Raw genomic sequence first — 21,020 nt, 5'->3', positions numbered from 1 at the left:
CATGGGATTAGTAAGATGCAAGATGCCATGAATCCCAGAGCCTGCAGGATTTTCCTTGCAGTCAGCCTGGTGCAATTTGCCAGTGTTCTGAAATATTGAATTAGTTGCCCCTGCTTCTCTGGCGTGAGGTAGGCCATCTGGGTGTTTGTGTCCAAATTGGCACCCAGGAAAATTATCTTCGAGAGAGTATTAGCCTTGATTTCTCTTTGTTGACTGTGTATCCCAGAGAGTTTAATAACATTATTACATAAGCCAGATGTTTCAGAAGAATGTGCTTGCTGTCTGCTTGGATCAGGCAGTCGTCCAAATAAGGGTATATTTGTATCCCTTGAAGTCTGCAGTAGGCAATTACTGATGCCAGGCATTTCATGAATACTCTGGGCAGTAGATAAGCCAAAGGGCAATGCAGAGAATTGATAATGGATTGAACCTGCAAGAAATCTGAGGTATCTTCTGCAATTTTGTCTGATTGGGACATGCAGGTATGCCTCCTTGAGGTCCAATGTTACCAGCCAAGACTCCTTGCCCAGCATGGGAAGAAGTTGCTGTAGAGTGAGCATCTTGAATTTTGGTACAGTAGAAATGTGTTTAGGATGGAAAGATCCAAAATAGGTCTCCAATCTTTTCCCTTCCTTGGCACCAGAAATAGCCTGGAATAAAAACCTTGACCTTGTTCGTGTGTAGGTACCTTTTGAATAGCTTTCATGTTTATAAGATCTGAAATTTGCTTTTGTGCCTCTGCCCTTTGATTGTGTGGCAGGTTTGGCATGCCTCTCATTTTTGGAAGGGTATGAAAATGGAATTTGTAGCCTCTGTTTATAATGTCCAGGATCCATTTGTCCTTTGTGACAACATGCCAATTTTTTGAGAATAGTGCCAGCTTTCCTCCTAAGGGGGCTGCCATTTGAGACCTGGTTGGCATGCAAAGGGGAAAGTCATTGGGTTTGCTTTCTGAAAGATTGCGAGTTGTCCTCACCACCTCTTTGTGTAGGAGCTTGCCATTGTCTGCCTCTGTACGATCCTTGTGATTGTCCTCTGCCCCTCGGGTGCCTGTATCTGCCTCTTTGGGGTCTGTCTGTGGCAGGAAAGGACCAGTTTTTTGAAGGCCAATTCCTACTAAAACGTGGGGGTTGAACCTGCAGAAATTCTTTCACAGTTTGCATTGATTTAGCCTTTTCCTCCATTTTCCGTAATACTTCCTCAGCGTTTGCCCCAAATAGTACACCCTTTTGAAGAGGGGCGTCTAGTAATTTAGCTTTGACATGATCAGGCAAGGCTTGTTCCTTGAGCCAGGCATGCCTACGTAATGACTGAGCCTGTAACAGCAGCTCTACATGAGGCCTCTAGAGCATCAAAACCACATTGTAAAGTATGCTTACCCACTTCCTCTGCACTATGCATCAAATCCTGCAACTCCTTCAAATCTGGTTGTTCAGGTTGTGACATTTTACTTTTCAAATGAAACAAAAACTCACCGCTGAGTAAAGCAGCCTTGGATAAAAGCAAAATGTACACAAATAGTCAATTGAAGTCTGAAGAAGCGTCGTAGGACGTGAAAGCGCTCACTATTTCAACTTGTTTCTGTCAATAAAAGGGAATATATCGTTGGTTGCTGGTTTTTCGGAGTTTTCTGCAGATAATTCTTGGAGTTCCTTATAGCTGTTGGTGCACCCTTGGTTTTTTGACTATTTGTGTACATTTTACTTTTCAATTGAGATAACAGAAACTGTTGGTATTTTAGCATATGAAACTGACAGTTTAAGGCCCTCATGGATAAGGTAGCCGAGGTATATACCTTTTTTCCCCACATTTCTAAGGATCTGGAATCTCTCTCGGATGGCAATGGATTTTTGGTAATGGAGGCCTTAACTCCATTGGGTCCCTGTGAGATGGTTTCTAGGTCAGCAGCATGGCTTTTGTAAAGAAATTGGTGTGAGTCAGGAACCCTGTAGTACCTGTCAGGCTTAACTGGAGCTGGAGGTAGAGAATCCGGGTTAAGGCAGGCCTCCGAATAAACATCATCTAGGATGTCCAAGACAGGAGGTATAGCCAGAGGCCTGTGCTGGGGTAACAAAAGAAATTCCCTGAGCCTTTTCTTGGAATCTGAATAATCCTGGCCTTCCCAGTGGAAGTGTTCCCTTAAGGTATGCAAAGTTTCCCCAAATGAGTAATCCTCAGGAGGGATACAGAAGGAATGGATTTCTCTGCATCAGAGTCTTCAAAAGGGGAGTAAGACTGTTCCTGATCATCAGAGTGTTCTGAAATAATGGAGCCCTGATCAGAGGAGGGGGAATCTTCCTCCACTCTGGGCCTTTTGTCTGGAGGTGGCTGAGACCCTCTGATTAGAGTAATAAAATCCTCAGCCATTTTAAGCATCTGTTTCTTAGGCATGGGGCCCGGAGATGGGCCCTGTGTAGCTGGTCTCTTAGGGTACATGGTTGTTTTAGACTTGGTGAAAGCCTTGATGGAGAAAGAAGAGGAAGGTCTGAAGACACCTTGAGTGGAGGTGGACCTGTCCACATTCTGAGTTTCAACTCCAAGAGTGGCTTCGGTATCTGTAGTCGGGGTGTGGGCCGAGGAGCCTGTGACCTCGGGTACAGGAGACACCGCCAAAGATGTGTCGTTGGTAATCAGGGGCTGCGTAGGCGCCTCACTGAGAATCGGACCACGTGCAGTCAGTTTTGGCGTGGTGTCGGTAGAAGCCGCAGACCTCGAGTGTCGGTCCTTGTCTTTGTGTTTTTTAGACAAAACCGGAGTCGGAGTATCTGACGACATAGTATAGTTAAATGCTTTCCCAAAATAATGCTGGGCGAACTCCGCCCGACGCATAATAGTGCGTTTGTTGAATGTAGCACAAAAGCGACAGACTGAGACGTCGTGGTCTGGGCCTAAACAAGGTATACAGAGGGAATGGAAATCCTTACGCGGTATTTGCTTCCCACAAGAAATACAATTATTAACTTTGTCTGACATCGGTCTGAGGCAAGAAAAGTTTCCCCAACAGGGTACTTAGCTTTTTAGAAGACTTCGGTTTCCAAATTTTTCGTAATCTCAGGAGCTGGCCGACCGGCACTTGCGAACTGCTTCTGCTTCGGGCACCGCGCGGCAAGAAAGACTGAAGAAAATGGCGTCGGCTGGTTCTTTTATACCCATCGCACTGACGTCAGGGAAGAAGCGACGACAACCGACGCCGGACCTAGACTTTGGAATTCGGCTGACCGAGGACCCGCCTGATGGCAGGAGAACCCATCTGTTATGACTGCAGCTGTATGCACGATGAACATTCAGACTTCTGTGCCACAGAAGTCTCCTTTTCCTGACAAACCAGGTGCTGTCTTGACTATTCTGTTCTTCTCAGCCACATTCCTCTTTCTCTTCAGCTATCCCTTTCTCTTCCAGTTTGGTTAAAGATTACTCAGGATTCCTGGGTTCTGCCCATTACCTGCCTAGGGTATTTCATGGTCTGAAAATCTATTCCCCCTTTTATAGGCATTCTTCAGCCCCTCAGAAGCAATTGCCCTTCATTCCAGGGGTGTTTCAGGATCTCTTGACTCAGGAAACTATTCAGGAAGTTCCAGTTTCCCAAAGGGGGAGAGGTTTTACTCCAGAATGTTTTTGGTACCCAGCAGGGTAACCGGAGACCTATTCTGGACCTCTCTCATCTAGCTACTCTGGACCTCTCTCATGTAAACCAGTTCTGAAGGTCTCCTCTTTTCGAATGTTGCCCCTTCAGACATTGTTCCCTCTTCTACTTCCTCTGGCTTATCTGGGGTCTCAGGATCTCAAAGATGCTTATTTTTATATCTCAATTCATTCCCTTTTCAGGACGTTTTTACATTTCCCTGTTGCTTCCTGGCATTTTCAGTTCTCTGCTTTGCCCTATGGCCTTACTACTGCCCTAAGGGTATTCACCAAATGCCTCACTCTTATGATTGCTTTTTGCAAGGGGAATTCAAATCTTTCCCTACTTTGACAACCTTCTGTTTCAGGCATCCTTTCTAGAGACTTTGTTGCAAAATCTTAATTTTGCCGTCTCCCTTCTGCAGAGCCTGGTGGTCACTATAAATTTCAAAAGTCTTTTCTGACTCCTCAGGATCATGTCTTTCTGGGGTGCAGGATAAAGACTGTTCTTATGATGGCATCCCTGCATCCTCCCAAGGCCCTAACTCTTATTTCCTTTTTTTAGTCCCTTCTTCCTATGGCTTCAATAACAACCAGGGAATTTCTGACAGCTCTGGGGTTTATGGCTTCCACCATTCCTATGCTCCCTTTTGCCAAAATCCACGAGAAAACTTCAGTGGTCTCTAAAGTCAGTTTGGCTTCAGCATTACCATCCCCTTGAATTTTTAGTTCATTTTCTTCCATGTTTCCACCAAAAACATCAGTGGTGGATTCAGCAGCTGACTCTCAATCCAAGGGTCCCTTTTCATCCACCTCTTCCTTCTCAGGAACTGCTCATAGATGCTGAGATGTGGTATGGGGAGCAGCTTTTGGCTCCCTAACTGTGTAGGGAGTTTGGTCACCTCATTAACAGTAAGACCACATCAACGTCAAGGAGATGAGAGCTCTTCTGCTGGCTCTTCAGGCCTTTCATCCTCTCTTCTCCCCAGAACCTCTTATGGAGTTTACACTACAGTGGTGTGGTATTGTCAGCAAACGGGGGACAAAGTCTTATCTTCTTTACTGGCTGGCATTCCTAGTGTGGGAACTAGCTATCCAGTATCAAGTTTACATCCCTCAGGTCAAGACATTGTGGAAGATTCTCTGAGCAGGTCCATTACTCAATCCCATGAATGGATGCTTCACAGAGATGTGTTTCTGGACATTGCCTACCAGTAAGATACTCCTCAAATGGATCTTTTTGCCTCCTCTCTGAAGAGACAGCTTCCTTTATTCTGTGCCAGAGTCCCAGGTCCTCTAGTTTGGAAGGTGGATGCCTTCTCTTTTTCATGGAAGGGGATTTACACTTTCCCTCTCCTTCCCCTCATTCCAAAAGGCCTGTTCAAAATAAAACAGGATGCTCTCAAAATCTTGCTGGTGACTCTGTTTTGGCCAGGGTAGCACTGGTTCCCTCTTCTTCTGCATTTAACAAGGGCAATCATCAAAACCTCACAGGGTGGGCCTACTCACACAAGACAAAGCATATCTCATCCATCTCTACACCTGTCTACTCTTCAGCTGACACTGTGGGTGATAGGATTTTGATTCCACAGACACCTTTTTTCTGAGGACGTGCTTAGGGTCCTGCAGGAGGCCAAGGAACCCTCTACTAGGAAATCCTACTTATCCAAATGGAAGAGGTTTTCTGTTTGGTGTCTTTCTCATAACCTGGATCTTCCTGTGGATGTTCCTTTGCTTTATCTCTTATCTGCGTGAACAGCTCAATTCTGGGTTGGCTTATTCTTCTGTTGAGGCCCACTTATCAGCTATTTCTGCTTGCTGCCTTTATTACCTCCTTTAACTTCTAGATTTGAAGCTAAGCAATTCCTTAAAGGCGTCCTACATATTAGGCCTTCCAGGAAGCCTGTTCCTCCTACCTGCGACCTCAATTTTGTTTCAGAAAAATTGATGCAGGATCCTTTTGAGCATCCTTGCAACTTTGCTCTTGGAAGACTGTTCTTCTGTTAGCCCTTACTTCTGGCAGACAGGTGTCTGAGCTTCAAGCCTTTATGGCTTGTCCTTTTTTGGTGTCTCATAAGGACAGGGTATCCCTTCGTAGTCATCCTTCTTTTATGCCAAATGTGGTGAAAGAGTTGTCCCTTAACAAGTCTATCTATTTGCCCACTTTTTTCCCCTCGCCGCAATCTGCCAGTGAGAAGATGCTCCACATTTTGGATGTGCATAGGCAACTCAGATTTTATTTATATAAAGCTAAGACTTTTCGTAAATCTGATCACCTCTTTTTTTCTTTTCATCCTAGGTCTTTAGGGTTGTGTCCAAGCAAACTATTTCTTCTTGGATTTCTAAAGCCATTTCTTTTTATTCCTTTCATGGTAAATTCCTTCTTCTGTTAAAACTCATTCTACTAGAACTGTGGCTTCTTCTGGTGCTTTTTTTTCAAGGGTTTGTATTCTAACTCTATTCTTGAGGCAGCTACCTGGACTTTTGTGCATACATTAATCAAGCACTAAAAGCTCTGGCACTCTCCCTATTGTAATGAATACTGCAACAGTGAAATGGAAGGACATAAGATCTTACCATAATGGTAAATGTCCTTCTCTTCACTGTTGCAGTATTCACTCCCTCCTTCCTCCCCTAGTCCTTTTCTCTTCTGGATGCAATGATTACCTCTTTTCTCCTTGGACTAGCGTTCCTGATGGGGCTCTCAGTTCTAAAGATGGTACATCCAGACATAACCTTTATGCCCTATGCTATGCAAGGAGCATACATATCACGTACAGGGGTTCCTATCATGTAGTCAAACTTTTACATGTTCGAATCTCATATGTTCAAGACTGTTCCCTATTAGAACCATGAAGGTCCACTTACACGAATAAGGAAACTAGATAAAAAAGATAGGAAATTAATCCACTGGTCACCCACAAGTAAAAAATAAAGTCCGTCTTATTAAGCGCTTTTCGTCTCTCCTTATAGGGAGACTTCTTCAGATAACAGACATGTACAAATGCAAAGTTTAAATAAAAAAGTCATCAATCATGTGACACAACACACACCTCCATTTAAAGACACCCTTCCCTATGAGATCCACATATTAACTGTAACATTTATTTCAATATTTTACAAGTAATGCCTTAAATATACTCTTACTAAAATATTTAGCCTAAAATTCAAAATCAACATTATTTATTTCATGCATATTTTTATTTTTAATGTCTTCATTCTGATGAAAATTAAAATATTAAAATAATTTATTAAAATAGTTTATCCTGACCCATTCTGTCCACATGACAGCACCTTACAACCAGAGGGTATAGACTTACTTAAACCTTTCATGAGCCTACCTCTCTAGATTTTTCAGTTTAAGAATACACAGGATAGAATACACTTCATTCAATCCTGGAAAATGGCAGGCATCTGTACGAAGCTGCCATCTCAATTCTTCAAGTTTCTGCAACATTAATGAATCGGGACCGCCTCTTCTATTTAAATTCACACAGTCAATAGCCCTAAATCTGAATGTATGATCTGCAAATGCTTCAACATGTCTAGCTAGTGCACTTTGTTTTTTCATTTTGGAAATATAAATGCTCATACACTCTTTCCCTTAATTTGTGGTCCGTTTTTCCAATATAGAAAGCTGGACAGTGTTGGCACTGAGCCATATAAACTACTGCTCTACTCTGACAGTTGAACTTATGTTTGGTCACATATTTCTGTTCCCGCAACGTGAAGCACTGGCCAACCTGCATGTGTTTACAAAAGTTACACATATTACATTTACCCATACCTGTTCGTGTACTTACACATTTTGCCTTGTATTGTAATATATTTTTCAGGTTTTGCCCTCGTTGGAACACTATTCTTGGTGCTTCACAGAATTTATGCCTGAGAACATTGTCATTCATAATTAATGACCAATTTTTGTTAATAAGGGAGTATAAAGCTGGAGCACTGACACTATATCTAGTAATCAGGGCTGTAGTACTGTATTCTCTCGTCCTTGGTACCATACTCATGTCCCCCACATTGTTACCTCCTATCGTACCCTTAATGCTCAAAATTGGTTTGTAAAAACCACTGGCCCTCTTATCCTGGACTTCTCTAATCAATTCATTGATTATTTGTTCTGGATAACATCTTACCCTAAACATGTTCCTCAGGTTATTGCATTCCAACACAAATTCATCATCACTGGTCACCATCCGGACAGCTCTTACTAATTGCCCCTTTACTACTGAATGTTTTTGAAGTAATGGATGGCAACTAGTAAAGTGAAGGAATGTGTTGGAATAAGTTTCCTTCTGGAAAATTCATGCACAACTGTTGGTAATGATGTCTTTCCTAAGGTTAACGTCCAAATAGGCTATTGATTCAGTGCTGAAAGTAAATGTGAATGTAAAAAACTGGGTTGTATTGTTAAAATAAGTCACCATATCTGTAGCTTGTTTTTCGTCTCCATTATAAACATAAAAATATCATCCAAGAACCTAATGTAATGGATAATCCGGTTGGCAATCTCCTCATTGTTTCTCACAAAATGCCACTCCCAATATGCCATTACTAAGTTCACTAGGCTGGCACCACATGGTGAGCCCATGGCTACCCCGACTTTCTGCAAGTAATACTTGTTGTTGAAGGTCATGAAATTCTGTGTTAGCACTATGTCTATGAGTTCACATACAAGAGAAACTTCATCCTCAGGTGCTTCTTTACTGTGCATCATATAACTTTCCCATTCTACTCATTCTACATGAGGAATAGAAGAATCTAGGTCTTTTACGTCAACTGTGATAAAATTGTAAATGGGGTTAAACTCTATTGCATTAATGTTTGAGAGGAAGGTCTAGGAGTCTTTGCAAACTTGACTCTCCTGGGTCACATACCTCTTCAACTTTTGATCTATGACCTTTGTCAGGGAGTATGTGATACTGTGCCTTGCGTCCACCAATGGTCTCATGGGGGGATTTATTATACTTTTATGGACCTTTGGTATTCCAAAACGTACTCCGGCACATTCCTTCACTTTACTAGTTGCCATCCATTACATCAAAAACATTCAGTAGTCAAGGGACAATTAGTAAGAGCTGCCCGGATGGTGACCAGTGATGATGAATTTGTGTTGGAATGCAATAATCTGAGGAACATGTTTAGGGTAAGATGTTATCCAGAACAACTACTCAATTGATTACAGAAGTCCAGGATAAGAGGGCCAGTGGTTTTTACAAACCAATTTTGAGCATTAAGGGTACGATAGGAGGTAACAATGTGGGGGACATGAGTATGGTACCAAGGACGAGAGAATACAGTACTGCAGCCCTGATTACTAGATATAGTGTCAATGCTCCAGCTTTATACTCCCTTATTAACAAAAATTGGTCATTAATTATGAATAGGTTCATAGGTTCATACTAGGCTATCTGCCCTAGGGCATTTATAAGCCTAGCCAGAATGTGTTTGGCTTTCGCCACCCATTTTAAATTTATTTTGCTATGCCTCTGTCTAACAGTGACACAGAAGTGATACCCGGGGTAAACCTACGATCTCCCATCCACTCATCAAGATTCCTCTTGAAGAGAGTCAATGAGGGACTCTGCCTAACCTGGACTGGGATTTTATTCCAGAGTGAAGGGAGCCTCTGGGTTATGAATCTGTCCCTCCAGCATGTCCTATTTATTTCAGTGCTGAGGTTCAAGTCTCTCGAGCGCATAGCTCGATGGGATTTGGATTTTCTGAGGTGCAGCATGTCCATTAATTCCGGGTTGGACATGGCTTTATACATCAGGCACAGATCGCCTCTGAACAGGTGGTATGCCACTGAGTAGAGCTGGAGTTTCTTTAACCGGGCAGCACATGGCATCTGTTTGAGCCCTTTGATCCTCTTGGTGAGGTACTTTTGGGGTCTTTCCAGTTGCTGCAAGTGTCTGGTAAGGTACATCCTAAAAGGGGCATTGTACTCAATTATGGGCCTGAGGAGGGATGAGTAAAGAGGCACGATGACCTCCCCTGATCTAGATGTGAATCCCTTCATGATTAGGTGGGCTACATAAAATGTTTTTCTAACCACTTTGGCCACGTGGTTGTCAAATGAGAGATTGCTATCAACTTGGGTCCCCAGGTCCCTAATTACTTCTTCTGTACTTAATGGATTACCACCTATGTGGTAATTTGTGGGCACTTTGTTTTTGCCAAAGGGGATGACTATACACTTTTGGCATTTAGCTTGAGGCCATGGCTCTGGCACCAGTTGTCTGTTTCTATGAGGCCCTTTTGGAGGATGCTTGTGTCTGCTGGAGAGTCGATTATGGTGCCCAGTTTGCAGTCATCTGCAAACTTGGTCAGCCACAGTCCTTCCGTGTTGGCCTGTACCTCCAAGAAATATATACCGAACAAGAGAGGTCCCAGGACTGAGCCTTGTGGGACACCACTTGTAACTGGTTTGGAGTCTGACATGGCTCCAGCAATTCTAACCATGTGGGTTCTGTCCTTGAGCCAGTTTGCAATCCATCTAGTGACATAGGGGTTTATATTTAAGCTGGTGAGCATATCTATAATGCCCGAGTAGGGTATTGTATCGAAGGCTTTTGCGAGGTCCAGGTAGGCTGTGTGGACCACCTTCCCCTCGTCAATGGCCTTGGTGACTGTTTCAAAGAAATCAACCAGGTTTAAGAGGCAGGATCTGTCCTTAACAAAGCCGAACTGGGTAGGATCCAGTGTCTGTAGGTCCCCAATATCTTTATTTATGAGGTCCATGATGATCCTTTCCATAGCTTTGCAGACCAAGCTAGTCAGGCTTATGGGGCGATAGTTTCCAGGATCCGTTGAGGCACCACCTTTATGGAGAGGGACCACTGTTGCTGTACGCCACTCTTTGGTCACATATCCTGTAGTAAGGCTGAGATTGAACAGTAGTTTTATGTTTGGGTTTAGCTCTTCTTGGAGTTCATGTAGGACGCAGCCCGGAACATCGTCTGGTCCCATTGATGCTGTGATTTGCTTTGGAGAGGGCGGCTCTTACCTGAGCATCTGAGATGTAAGGGGGGCAGCACTCTGCTGGGACAGATATTTGCCCTTTTGGTGGGGAGGAGAAGTTTGCACTGAACCTGTCAGCTAGGATGTTGGCAATGTCTGTGGGTTCAGTGTATTTTTTGTCATTTTGGACTAATTCTGAGCATATCTGGGAATTACCACCCAGGTTCCTAACATAACTAAAGAAAGCCTTGTGATTATCCTTAGTGTCCTATGCAATTTTTCTCTCGAAGCTGGCCTTATACAATTTTATGAGTGCCCGTAGTTTTTTGCTAATACTGATCAGTGATGCCTTCCCTTTTTGGGATTTTGCTCTATCATTTAGTAGCTTCCTCCTTCTATTGTATAGTTTGTTTATGGCTGGGGTCCACCAGACAGGACGTCTGCCTTTGGAGGATTGGGTCTTGGTTTTATTTGGGATCGCATGATCCATGCATTCCTGAAGGTGTTCATAGAATGTGTTTATAAAGGATTCTGCGGTCTGGGCCGTATCTTCCACAGGCTCGGGGGCTTTGAAGGATTCCACCTCGGTTTTGAGGAGTGTGAAATTTGCTTTAGAGAAGTTTTTCACTGTGGTTTTCTGGGCAGGGGGTGGGGGTGGGATGTGAATATCCAGTGAGATTAGTTTATGGTCTGATCTTACCAGTGAGAGATACACTTCTGGTCTGGAGCATAGAGTCTCCATGTTGGTGATAATCAGGTCCAGTATGTTTTCCCCTCTTGTGGGAGTGGTAACAAGTTGTTCCATAGCATTTGAGTTTATAAATTCTAGGAACTTTTGGGCTAGGGTGTTGGAGCTAGAGTAATGCTCCCAGTCTATGTTTGAATGACAATGTTCTCAGGCATAAATTCTGTGAAGCACCAAGAATAGTGTTCCAACGAGGGCAAAACCTGAAAAATATATTACAATACAAGGCAAAAGGTGTAAGTACACGAACAGGTATGGGTAAATGTAATATGTGAAACTTTTGCAAACACATGCAGGTTGGCCAATGCTTCACGTTGAGGGAACAGAAATATGTGACCAAACATAAGTTCAACTGTCAGAATAGAGCAGTAGTTTACATGGCTCAGTGCCAACACTGCCTGACTTTCTATACTGGAAAAACGGACCGCAAATTAAGGGAAAGTGTATATGAGCATTTATATTTCCAAAATGAAAAAAACAAAGTGCACTAGCTAGACATGTTGAAGCATTTCCAGATCATACATTCAAATTTAGGACTATTGACTGTGTGAATTCAAATAGAAGAGGTGGTCCCGATTCATTAATGTTGCAGAAACTTGAAGAACTGAGGTGGCAGCTTCGTACAGATGCCTGCCATTTTCCAGGATTGAATGAAGTGTATTCTATCCTGTGTATTCTTAAATTGAAAAATCTAGAGAGGTAGGCTCATGAAAGGTGTAAGTGAGTCTATACCCTCTGGTTGTAAGGTGCTGTCATGTGGACAGAATGGGTCAGGATAAATTATTTTAATATTTTAATAAATTAGTTTAATATTTTAATATTTTAATTTTCATCAGAACGAAGACATTAAAAATAAAAATATACATGAAATAAATAATGTTGATTTTGAATTTTTGGCTAAATATTTTAGTAAGAGTATATTTAAGGCATTACTTGTAAAATATTGAAATAAACATTACAGTTAATAATATGTGGATCTCATAGGGAAGGGTGTCTTTTGGTTTTGTTTGGGTAGGTAGTGTGTAGTGGGCGGTGGGGTTGGCCAATTATGGCGATTCAAAATTTTGAATTTCGCGGTTTAGGGCGTTCAGTGTTTTATGTGCAATATGTGTCGCTGTTTTCGTATTCACTGAAAAGGTCTTTTGTGCTTATAATATACACCCGTTCAAGATCACAAATTAGAATTTGTAAAAGTTTGAGCGTTTCAATGGAAATCTCCATAAGCGGAGGTTTCCATTTTGTTCAATGGGGTGTGATCTCGGAGTTGGTATATTTAAGTAGTGGGGGTGTGTGGGGAGTGCAGCCCCCCTTGTGGGACGGGGTGCAGGGGTGCTTGCCCCTTCTTAAAACAATTTTGTTTTCCGTTGTTTTTTTTTTTTATCCATAGCCGAAGTTTTGTAACTTCAAACATAATGGTTCGAACATTACGTGTTCAAAGTTATAAAACTTTGACTATCTGATATAGACCCGACGAACGGCATACCTTAAAGCAACCTAAAGGGTAAGGTATACTGACCTGATGTTGGGTTACCCTTGGCAGGGGATGCCTACTGTAAAGAATACTGCAACAGTGAAGAGGAGGACATCTACTGTTATGGTAAGATCTTACACAACTGTACTTTTAGACTGCCCTATCCCCCAATGGGCCCCAACTCTACACTGCATTACTAAAAAGGAATAAGTGTGCAAGGCAAGTGTGTTTATGGCACCCCACCTTCCTCTTGGGCATTTTGAACCGTTGAAGTGATAATGATAATGACTGCCCATCCAAAGGGAAGCCAACCAATGACTACTCACACTTTTCCCTATACTACTGTCCCTCTGGAAATCAAGCAACAAACTGCAGCATATTTGTTTGGCAGGACAGGTGAACACTATACCCCCATGACATCGGAATAAATATGATTTTCATATTTTAACTGAAATATGCAACAGTCACATCAGAAGTGAGGTTCCAGTACAGTCGACTCTACCTTTCAAAAGTAAAGGAATGCTAATGCTTTGTTTTGCAGATGGCATACAATGGCTGCAGGAAGAGAACACCTCTAAAACTGTTACTTGCTGTAGCCAGCATTGTTGAGCTCCAGACAGGAAGTGGGATATCTTACGTGTTTCAAGTGTGATCTGTTTGTAACAAACGTGGGTCATGGGATTTAGTGCCTACACTACATAGCATGTACAGAATATTTAGAATAGAACAGCCTAAAAAAGGATAGAGCAGCAAGATACAACCTGCAGACTCTGACAGAGAAAAATAGTAGGACACTGTAGAAGGCGAATGCTAATGAATAAGAGAAAAGCAAAAGGATGAACGTAAGTACTGTGCATTCAAGCAATGCCAACGAGAACATGGAGGGGCCAGGACAGAGAATATGCACACTTTTACAGGTTGATAAAAGTCTTATACAATCCTGTGCTATTCAGCATGCATTACAAACCCATATAAATGCACTTTAGAATACAATCTAGATACAACTTAAGAAAAACTTTTTAAATTAAAGCCAATATCCTTCATCTGGGTATTTTAACCTGCTGTTTTATTTTTGCAAGTGAAAACTTACTATATTTTACTCATTTTGTGGTTAAACTGTCAGACATGCATTGAAATGGAGAATGGTGTAACAGTCCCTCTCAGGTAAACATAGTTGTGACATAATATTGAAGTACTAATAAGGTTCATAGGTTGGTACTAGGCTATCAGCCCCATACCTCTCAACCTGGAAACATCAAAAATCTGGACAAGGCCCATGAAAAATAGGTACAAATCTGTACGCTGATTAACATCAAATTTGCATATGTAATTATGTAACTCCGCCCACTCTAGTGGAATTGTGGGATACCAACTTTCAAACGCAAACTGAAGAACAGACAACCAAAATATGGCACCAGAGACTCCCTGTAGCCATTCATGTGCCCCATTACCTGTCTATTTTGCCCCATTTACCATAAATACTAATGTGTGCATATATACTGCTTTACTCTACAATGATTATTTGGATTTTATTTTTTTACATTTTATAGCACAATGCACAAACACCAAGACATCTGCTAAACAAAGCTGCTAACACAAAGCAATACTGTCTCACAATGTAAATAGAATTGGCATTAAAACTTCTCTGCCATTGAAACCCACACATCCAAATAAAATGCATTTGACCAGTGATGGATAAAGCTTACCTAGTTTACAAATCATTGGCCCTTTGCACACAAAACAAGAAACATACATATGTTTTTGATACACCTTCCTGACTAATCATATTCCTTGTATAATACAGCACACTTTTTAGAATTTCATCAGTCTGTTAGCAGGACTGTCACCTTGCACAGATTTTTTTTAAAGAAAGCTCTCAAAAAATGACAGATATATTATTATGAGCACCTTTGATGGTAAATGTTTTATGGCGACACATTTTAAAGTCAGAAATGTCCTGCCTTTGCTCATTAATCCATTAAATCAAAGTGCTCTGCTTTTAAAAGTTTTGTTAATTTCCTTAGCATTCTGCAAGTTTTTGAGTAAACACCTGTATACTAACACAGTTTGCAGTTCCATATTGAGTGAAACAGATACTGCACTTTGTAACATTCCATATACAACAATGACTTAGAGTTCACAATAGCCATTGCACTGTTATAGTCCCACAATACATTCAGTAAAAACCAAATGTGCAACCCAATTATACTTTATAACATGTCCAAACATACTACCTAGAAATACTAACATAATTTGTAGACCACTTTTAGAGATACATACAACCCTGCAATGGTAAGCATTGCCAAAAGGATGTACATTAGTATGCGTCAGGCAGCAAAAGTTTAATGAACCATTGTTTGCAAAAAGCAAGGCCATGGTACAAATACTATACATTTAAAGCATATGTACTGAGCTGCTATAATGAGGCAGAGTGCATTTCTTTCTGAAAGTGATATTAAATGTTAGCTTGAAATGTTGCACAAAAATTCAAGATATGGTTATACTCCTAACTCTACACATATGACAAAGTATTTTAATATCTTTCATTAAAACATGCACTATAAAATTTTAGTTTTAGAGCTACAACTTTTATAACAAGAGGAAAAAACATCTAAGGCCATTTGACACTGAAAAGTGCAAAATTACAAAATGTTCACTTTAGAGATATTCATTTGTTTGTAAAGTAGAGCAAATCTGAATACAGTCAAAAACATTTCATTATAATGTCATATCTAAAACTATTATCTGACTGAAAGCAGTGTTCAAGCATTTGAATTATCACACTGAAAAAATGTCAACCTTTCCCCTTTGACCCCTTCTAGCTATTCTTGTTTTGCAGTTAATGACACTTTACAAAATCACAGGTGGAAGGGAGTGAATTGTACAAGCATGATGGCATAATGGGAAAAAAAAACTGCTTAGTTTATCATTCAACAAGGGTTGCACTTAAAGTGATGTTTCATGGCTAAAAAAATGCTTTTGTGTCACAGTCCATCTGTAGGGTCACTAAATAATTAGATACGAACACTATAAAAAATGCCTTAGTTAGCACACAATACAACAAACATAACATTACACAGCTTTGTCTAATTTGTCAATCCTAACTGGACCAAGAATAATTTTTAATAATAACAAGATGCAAGCCACACAAATCTTACCCCCTAATAAAATATCAACAAACTCCCTTATCTTAGCACTTTATGTTAACAATAATATAATCTAGAAAAAACAAACTACACTTAAAGTACTTAACTAAAAAATATTTTCATTGCATCGCAAGTTCTCAGTAAATTGCTTAGATTATTAACAGTTGAGTCAACACTAACGACTATGAAACTAGACAATAGTAAGGTCAGAATTATGTAATTAAAAAAAAAGCTAGCTAAGAACAATTACAGTAATAGCAGGGACCCGTTTCTTACCTGAAGGCTGCCGCTGAGACTTGAATTGATATGGGACTAGGCAGATATGGCTACCATTATCGTTGCTGCCTGTTTCTCGCTGCTGCTGTATTCCCGCTCGCAGCCAGCCGGAAATAATGATTTGAGCTCCTTGAGCTCAATTCCGACTGGCTGGTAGCCCTGACGGCGCTGATGTCATCGCGCACGTGATGATGTCAGCGCAGACAGCGCGATTTTTTAAAAAATTAAAAAATTGAACCAAAAAAATCGGAAATGAAGGGGTGCCAATTGGGAATCGTGGCACCCCTTCATTTGGACCCCAAAACTCGGTAAATACAGAGTAATTCGGTATGGTTGGGAGGTCTGATCAGCCCTAGGGCCTATACAAGCCTAGCCATAACAATTCCCTGGCTATTTCTTCCCACACTATTTACTTCCCTGGACCCCTGTCTAGCAGGGCGACTGACGTGATCCCTGGGGTGAATTTCTTTTCTCCCATCCAATCGTCATGGTTCATTTTGAAGAGGGCCAAAGAGGCACTCTGCTTGACATGTTTGAGCAATCTATTCCAGAGTCTGGGGAGTCTCTGGGTCAGGAACCTATCCCTCCAACATGTTTTGTTTATTGTGATGACAAGTTTTAGATCCCTGGAGCGTGTGGCTCTGAGGGATTTCTTTAAGTGTAGCATGTCCAACAACTCTGGGTTTGACATGGCCTTGTATGTTAAGCAGAGATCGCCTCTGAGTAGACGATATGCGACAGAGTACAGCTGGAGTTTTTTAAGGCAGTCAGCGTAGGGCATCTGCTTTAGGCCTGTGATTCTTTTAATGAGGTATTTCTGCGGCCTTTCCAGTTGTTGCAGATGTCTTGAGAGGTACATACCAAACAGGGCGTTGTATTCTATAATGGGTCAAATGAGGGATGAGTACAGTGGGACAATGACCTCCTTTTTTCTGGATGAAAAGCCCTTAGTAATGAGGTGTGCCACACAGAAGGATTTCCTGACTGTTGTGGCGATGTAGTTATCGAAGGTGAGACCACTGTCCACCTGTGTCCCTAAGTCTCTTATCACACTTTCGGTGTTTAGTGTACTGCCACCTATATGGTAATTCACAGATACATGTTTTTTCCCAAAGGGGATAACTATACATTTCTTGGCATTGAGCTTGAGCCCATGGCTCTGGCACTAAGCATCTGTTTCTGTAAGGCCCTTTTGTACAGTATCCACATCATTTGGGGATTCAATAATGGCTCCCAGTTTGCAGTCATCTGCGAACTTTGTTAGCCAGAGTCCCTTAGTGTTGGCCTGTACTTCAGAGAAGTAGATGCCAAATAAGAGCAGTCCCAGGACTGAACCCTGAGGCACTCCACTTGTCACTTGTCTGGAGCTGGATTTGGAGTCGGCTACTTTTACAGTGTGGGTTCTATCAGTAAGCCAGTTAGCAACCCATTGGGTGATGTAGGGATTAATGCCCAGCTTAGTAAGTTTATCTATGATTCCAGAGTGGTGGATGGTGTCAAAGGCCTTGGCAAGGTCTAGATAGGCTGTGTGGACCACCTTACCCTTGTCCATGGCTCTGGAGACTGAATCGAAGAAGTCAATCAGGTTTAGGAGACAAGATCGGCCCTTCACAAACCCAAACTGGGTGGGGTCCAGTGTTCGAAGGTTGCCAATGTCTTTGTTTATAAGTTCCATGATAATACCCTCCATGGCCTTGCAGATAAGGCTTGTCAGACTGATGGGATGGTAGTTTCTGGGATCCAAGGTGGATCCCCCCTTGTGGAGTGGGATAACTGTAGCTCTGCGCCACTCAGTGGGCACGAAACCTGAGGTGAGACTATGATTAAACATGACACTTAGGTGAGGTGCCAGTTCATACTGTAGTTCATGTAGTACACAGCCTGGGATGTCATTTGGTCCCATGGATGCTGTATTCTTAGCTTTGGAGAGTGCGTTTTTTACCTGTGTGGCCATTATTACTGGAATTTGGCAATCTTCCGGTATTGAGATGGGCCATTTAGAGGGTGAGAGGGGGGTGAAGTGTGAGAGGGGGGTGAAGTTGGCACTGAATCGATCTGCCAGGATATTGGCAATATCCTTGGGATCAGTATATTTAAAGCCATTCTGATTTAGCTCAGAGCAGATTTGAGAATTGCCATTTAGATTCTTGACATAGTTATAGAATGCCTTGTGGTTGTCTTTGGAATCTTTGGCAATTTTATTTTCGTAACTAGCTTTGCAGGATTTTATGAGGGATCTCAGTTTCTTACTGAGGCTGGTAAGAGAGTTTTTTGCATCCTGGGATTTTCCTCTTTTCTGCAACAGTTTCTTCCTTTTGTTGTAAAGTTTGTTTATGGCAGGGTACCACCAGATTAGCTTCCTTTTTTTGGATGAGAGCATCTTGGTTCTATTTGGGATGGCACGATTCATGCATGAGTGGATGTGCTCGTACAGTGCCTTAGTGTAGCATTCAGCAGTTGAACGTTCAGTTCCCGTCTGCATGGGTGTCATGAAGTTTGTCACTTCTGACTTGAGTAGCATGAAGTTGGCTTTGGAGAAGTTTTTTTATGGAGGTTTCCTTACTGGGGGGTGGGGGTAGGATGTGGATGTTAAGGGTGATTAGCTTATGGTCAGACCTGACTAACGAGGGGGTGACCATAGGTGTGGAGCATTGATTTCCCATGTTGGTAATGACCAGGTCTAGGACATTGGAGCCCCTGGTGGGACTATGGATTAGTTGATCCAGGGCATTGGAATTTATGAATTCCAAGAACCGTTGGGCAAAGGTGTTGGTACATGAGTAGTTTTCCCAGTTAATGGCAGGGTAGTTAAAATCACCCAGTATTAGGGTGTTTGGTTCTATCTTAATATTTTCCAGTATGTTTAGAAAGGTGTAGTGAGAATCTTGGAGTATGGTGGGGGATTTGTAGCAAGCTACAATTTGGATTGCAGTCTTACCTAGTGTTAGTTGCACCTGGAGAATTTCAAACGCATTGTGTTGGGCAACTAGCCTGGTGGTGTGAATATTCTTGGTGAATATTGACACTCCTCCACCTTTAGTGTTTCGGTCCTGGTTTGGCGGCCGAAAAGTGTGGTAAGAGTTGTAGCCTGGTATTGCAGGGGTGCTCTCACAAATCGGAATCATTTGTCCTTCATTATTTTCCCAGATCTGAGGCTTATGTTCACAACCTCTTGATAAACAAAATTTGCTAAAATAAGTTCTTCTGTGCACAGTCAAGATACAGAATAAAGCTGCTGGATCTGGAGATAGTAAGCTTCCTTGTCCCCTTGAATGTTTTACGATAATGGATCATGTGATAGCTATTAGCTGGCGTGCTCCATACTGCATATAAACAGCGAGACATCTTAATTCAAGTATTATAATTGCCTTTTGTCTATTAAGCATTTGTTGCTCAACATTGCAAAGTCAAACATAAATAACATCTCACATTGAGAAATTCACATTATCAATAAAGACATTTGTCTATCACATATGAAACGTATACATACAACAACAACCTACATACAACAATGTATTCTTGCATAGAGTGTAATTCCTCACACAAGTTCTTCATATTTGGGAAATTCTAAGCAAATGTGACAAGAATTTGAAGTACTGAAGGTATATTTCAGTCATATCCAACTACATACAGTGTTGCAGCAAACATTCATAAATATGCTTACAGAGGGCATGGAATTTGTAAAAAAAGACTTTGGTATTACACACACATAGTAACTTGAAATTTCTACTCATGAGACAGTGCTTTAATATGCATTACTATCTGCATTATCTCATTTTCCACTGGGAAAGAAGTCCATAGTATAATTAGCATAAAATTATAAATTGAAAACACCATTATCACAGACATCACTAAGGAATGGAAGGCCAAAACCGTTCCCTTTGGTTGGTATAGAAAATCTGTAGTTAATTGAAAAGAGAACATTACACAGTAAATGTGAAATCAGCTCTTTTTGTTACTCACATGGAATGTGTGATGTCTGACAAACTCCCTGGGTCACAGTGCATGAAATAGGTGTGACCACATTGAATTAGGTGTGTAACAAGATCACAAAAGAATGTTTGTAAGCAGTTAGACAGTATACTCCTGTGATTAAACACAAGGGCATGAATTAAACTCCACTTGTCCTAACACAGACACCAAAATACAAGCACTTGAAAGACTTTAAGAGCAAGCTACATGGCCAAAATCAATGACCGCAGCATCTGATCTGTCTTATAATTAATTACTCAGTCTGGGAGTGTGGCTGAAAACAACTATTACAATACTTGCACTGTACAAGACAACATTTGTCTTTGCCATATGTCTACATTTCCTTGATGTCCAAAAAAGCATTTGCTTGAGAATGTGTTCTTACCTGTTGGGGTTTCAGTCCTTCTGCCAAATGTACAGTCTGTCCAGGTTGTCTAAAGCTGGGAATTTTATTGAGTGTCTCTTTCAAGTGTTTATATTCTTCCACCTCAACCTAAAACATTAACAGCTATGAGCCTAAAACCAAGACACGACTATAAGTTGTAAAAATGAAACAAAAAATGTACTTTAAACATGAAGACCAAAGTTACAAAAAGACTGCCAGCAGTACCAGGTGAACGGTCAAGCTACAAAACTATGATACAGCTTTGGTATCATAAATAGAAAAAGGAGGCAACCAGTATGCAACACGTGCTTCAGAACTACTTCTAGACTCATGTCAGAAGTACCAGCCTAGTCAGGCTGACCTGTATCATAGTAGAACATGTGTCTGTGCTTCTGATTTGGCACAGTGATATTGAAAATCCTTGCTGTACTGTAC

At 41.4% G+C, this 21,020-nt stretch overlaps 1 protein-coding gene across 3 annotated transcripts in view; it reads right to left on the bottom strand.

Annotated features, from left to right (window-relative positions):
• Positions 1–21,020, bottom strand: part of GOLIM4 (golgi integral membrane protein 4) — a 2,181,480-nt gene that overhangs the window by 819,450 nt on the left and 1,341,010 nt on the right. For 2 of the 3 annotated variants that reach the window (XM_044070089.1, XM_044070090.1), the window contains one exon: positions 20,586–20,693. The exons of the other annotated variant lie outside the window; for it this stretch is intronic. In XM_044070089.1, coding sequence (XP_043926024.1) covers positions 20,586–20,693 — 108 coding nt within the window. The remainder of the gene's footprint in view (positions 1–20,585; positions 20,694–21,020) is intronic. 3 annotated transcript variants of the gene reach the window in all.

Source organism: Protopterus annectens, chromosome 4.part1, assembly GCF_019279795.1.
Source record: "Protopterus annectens isolate FY-2018-M chromosome 4.part1, PAN1.0, whole genome shotgun sequence".
Classification (NCBI taxonomy): Eukaryota; Metazoa; Chordata; order Ceratodontiformes; family Protopteridae; genus Protopterus; species Protopterus annectens.
The sequence above is the reverse complement of the archived record's forward strand: the minus strand, read 5'-3'. Positions and strand labels throughout refer to the sequence as shown.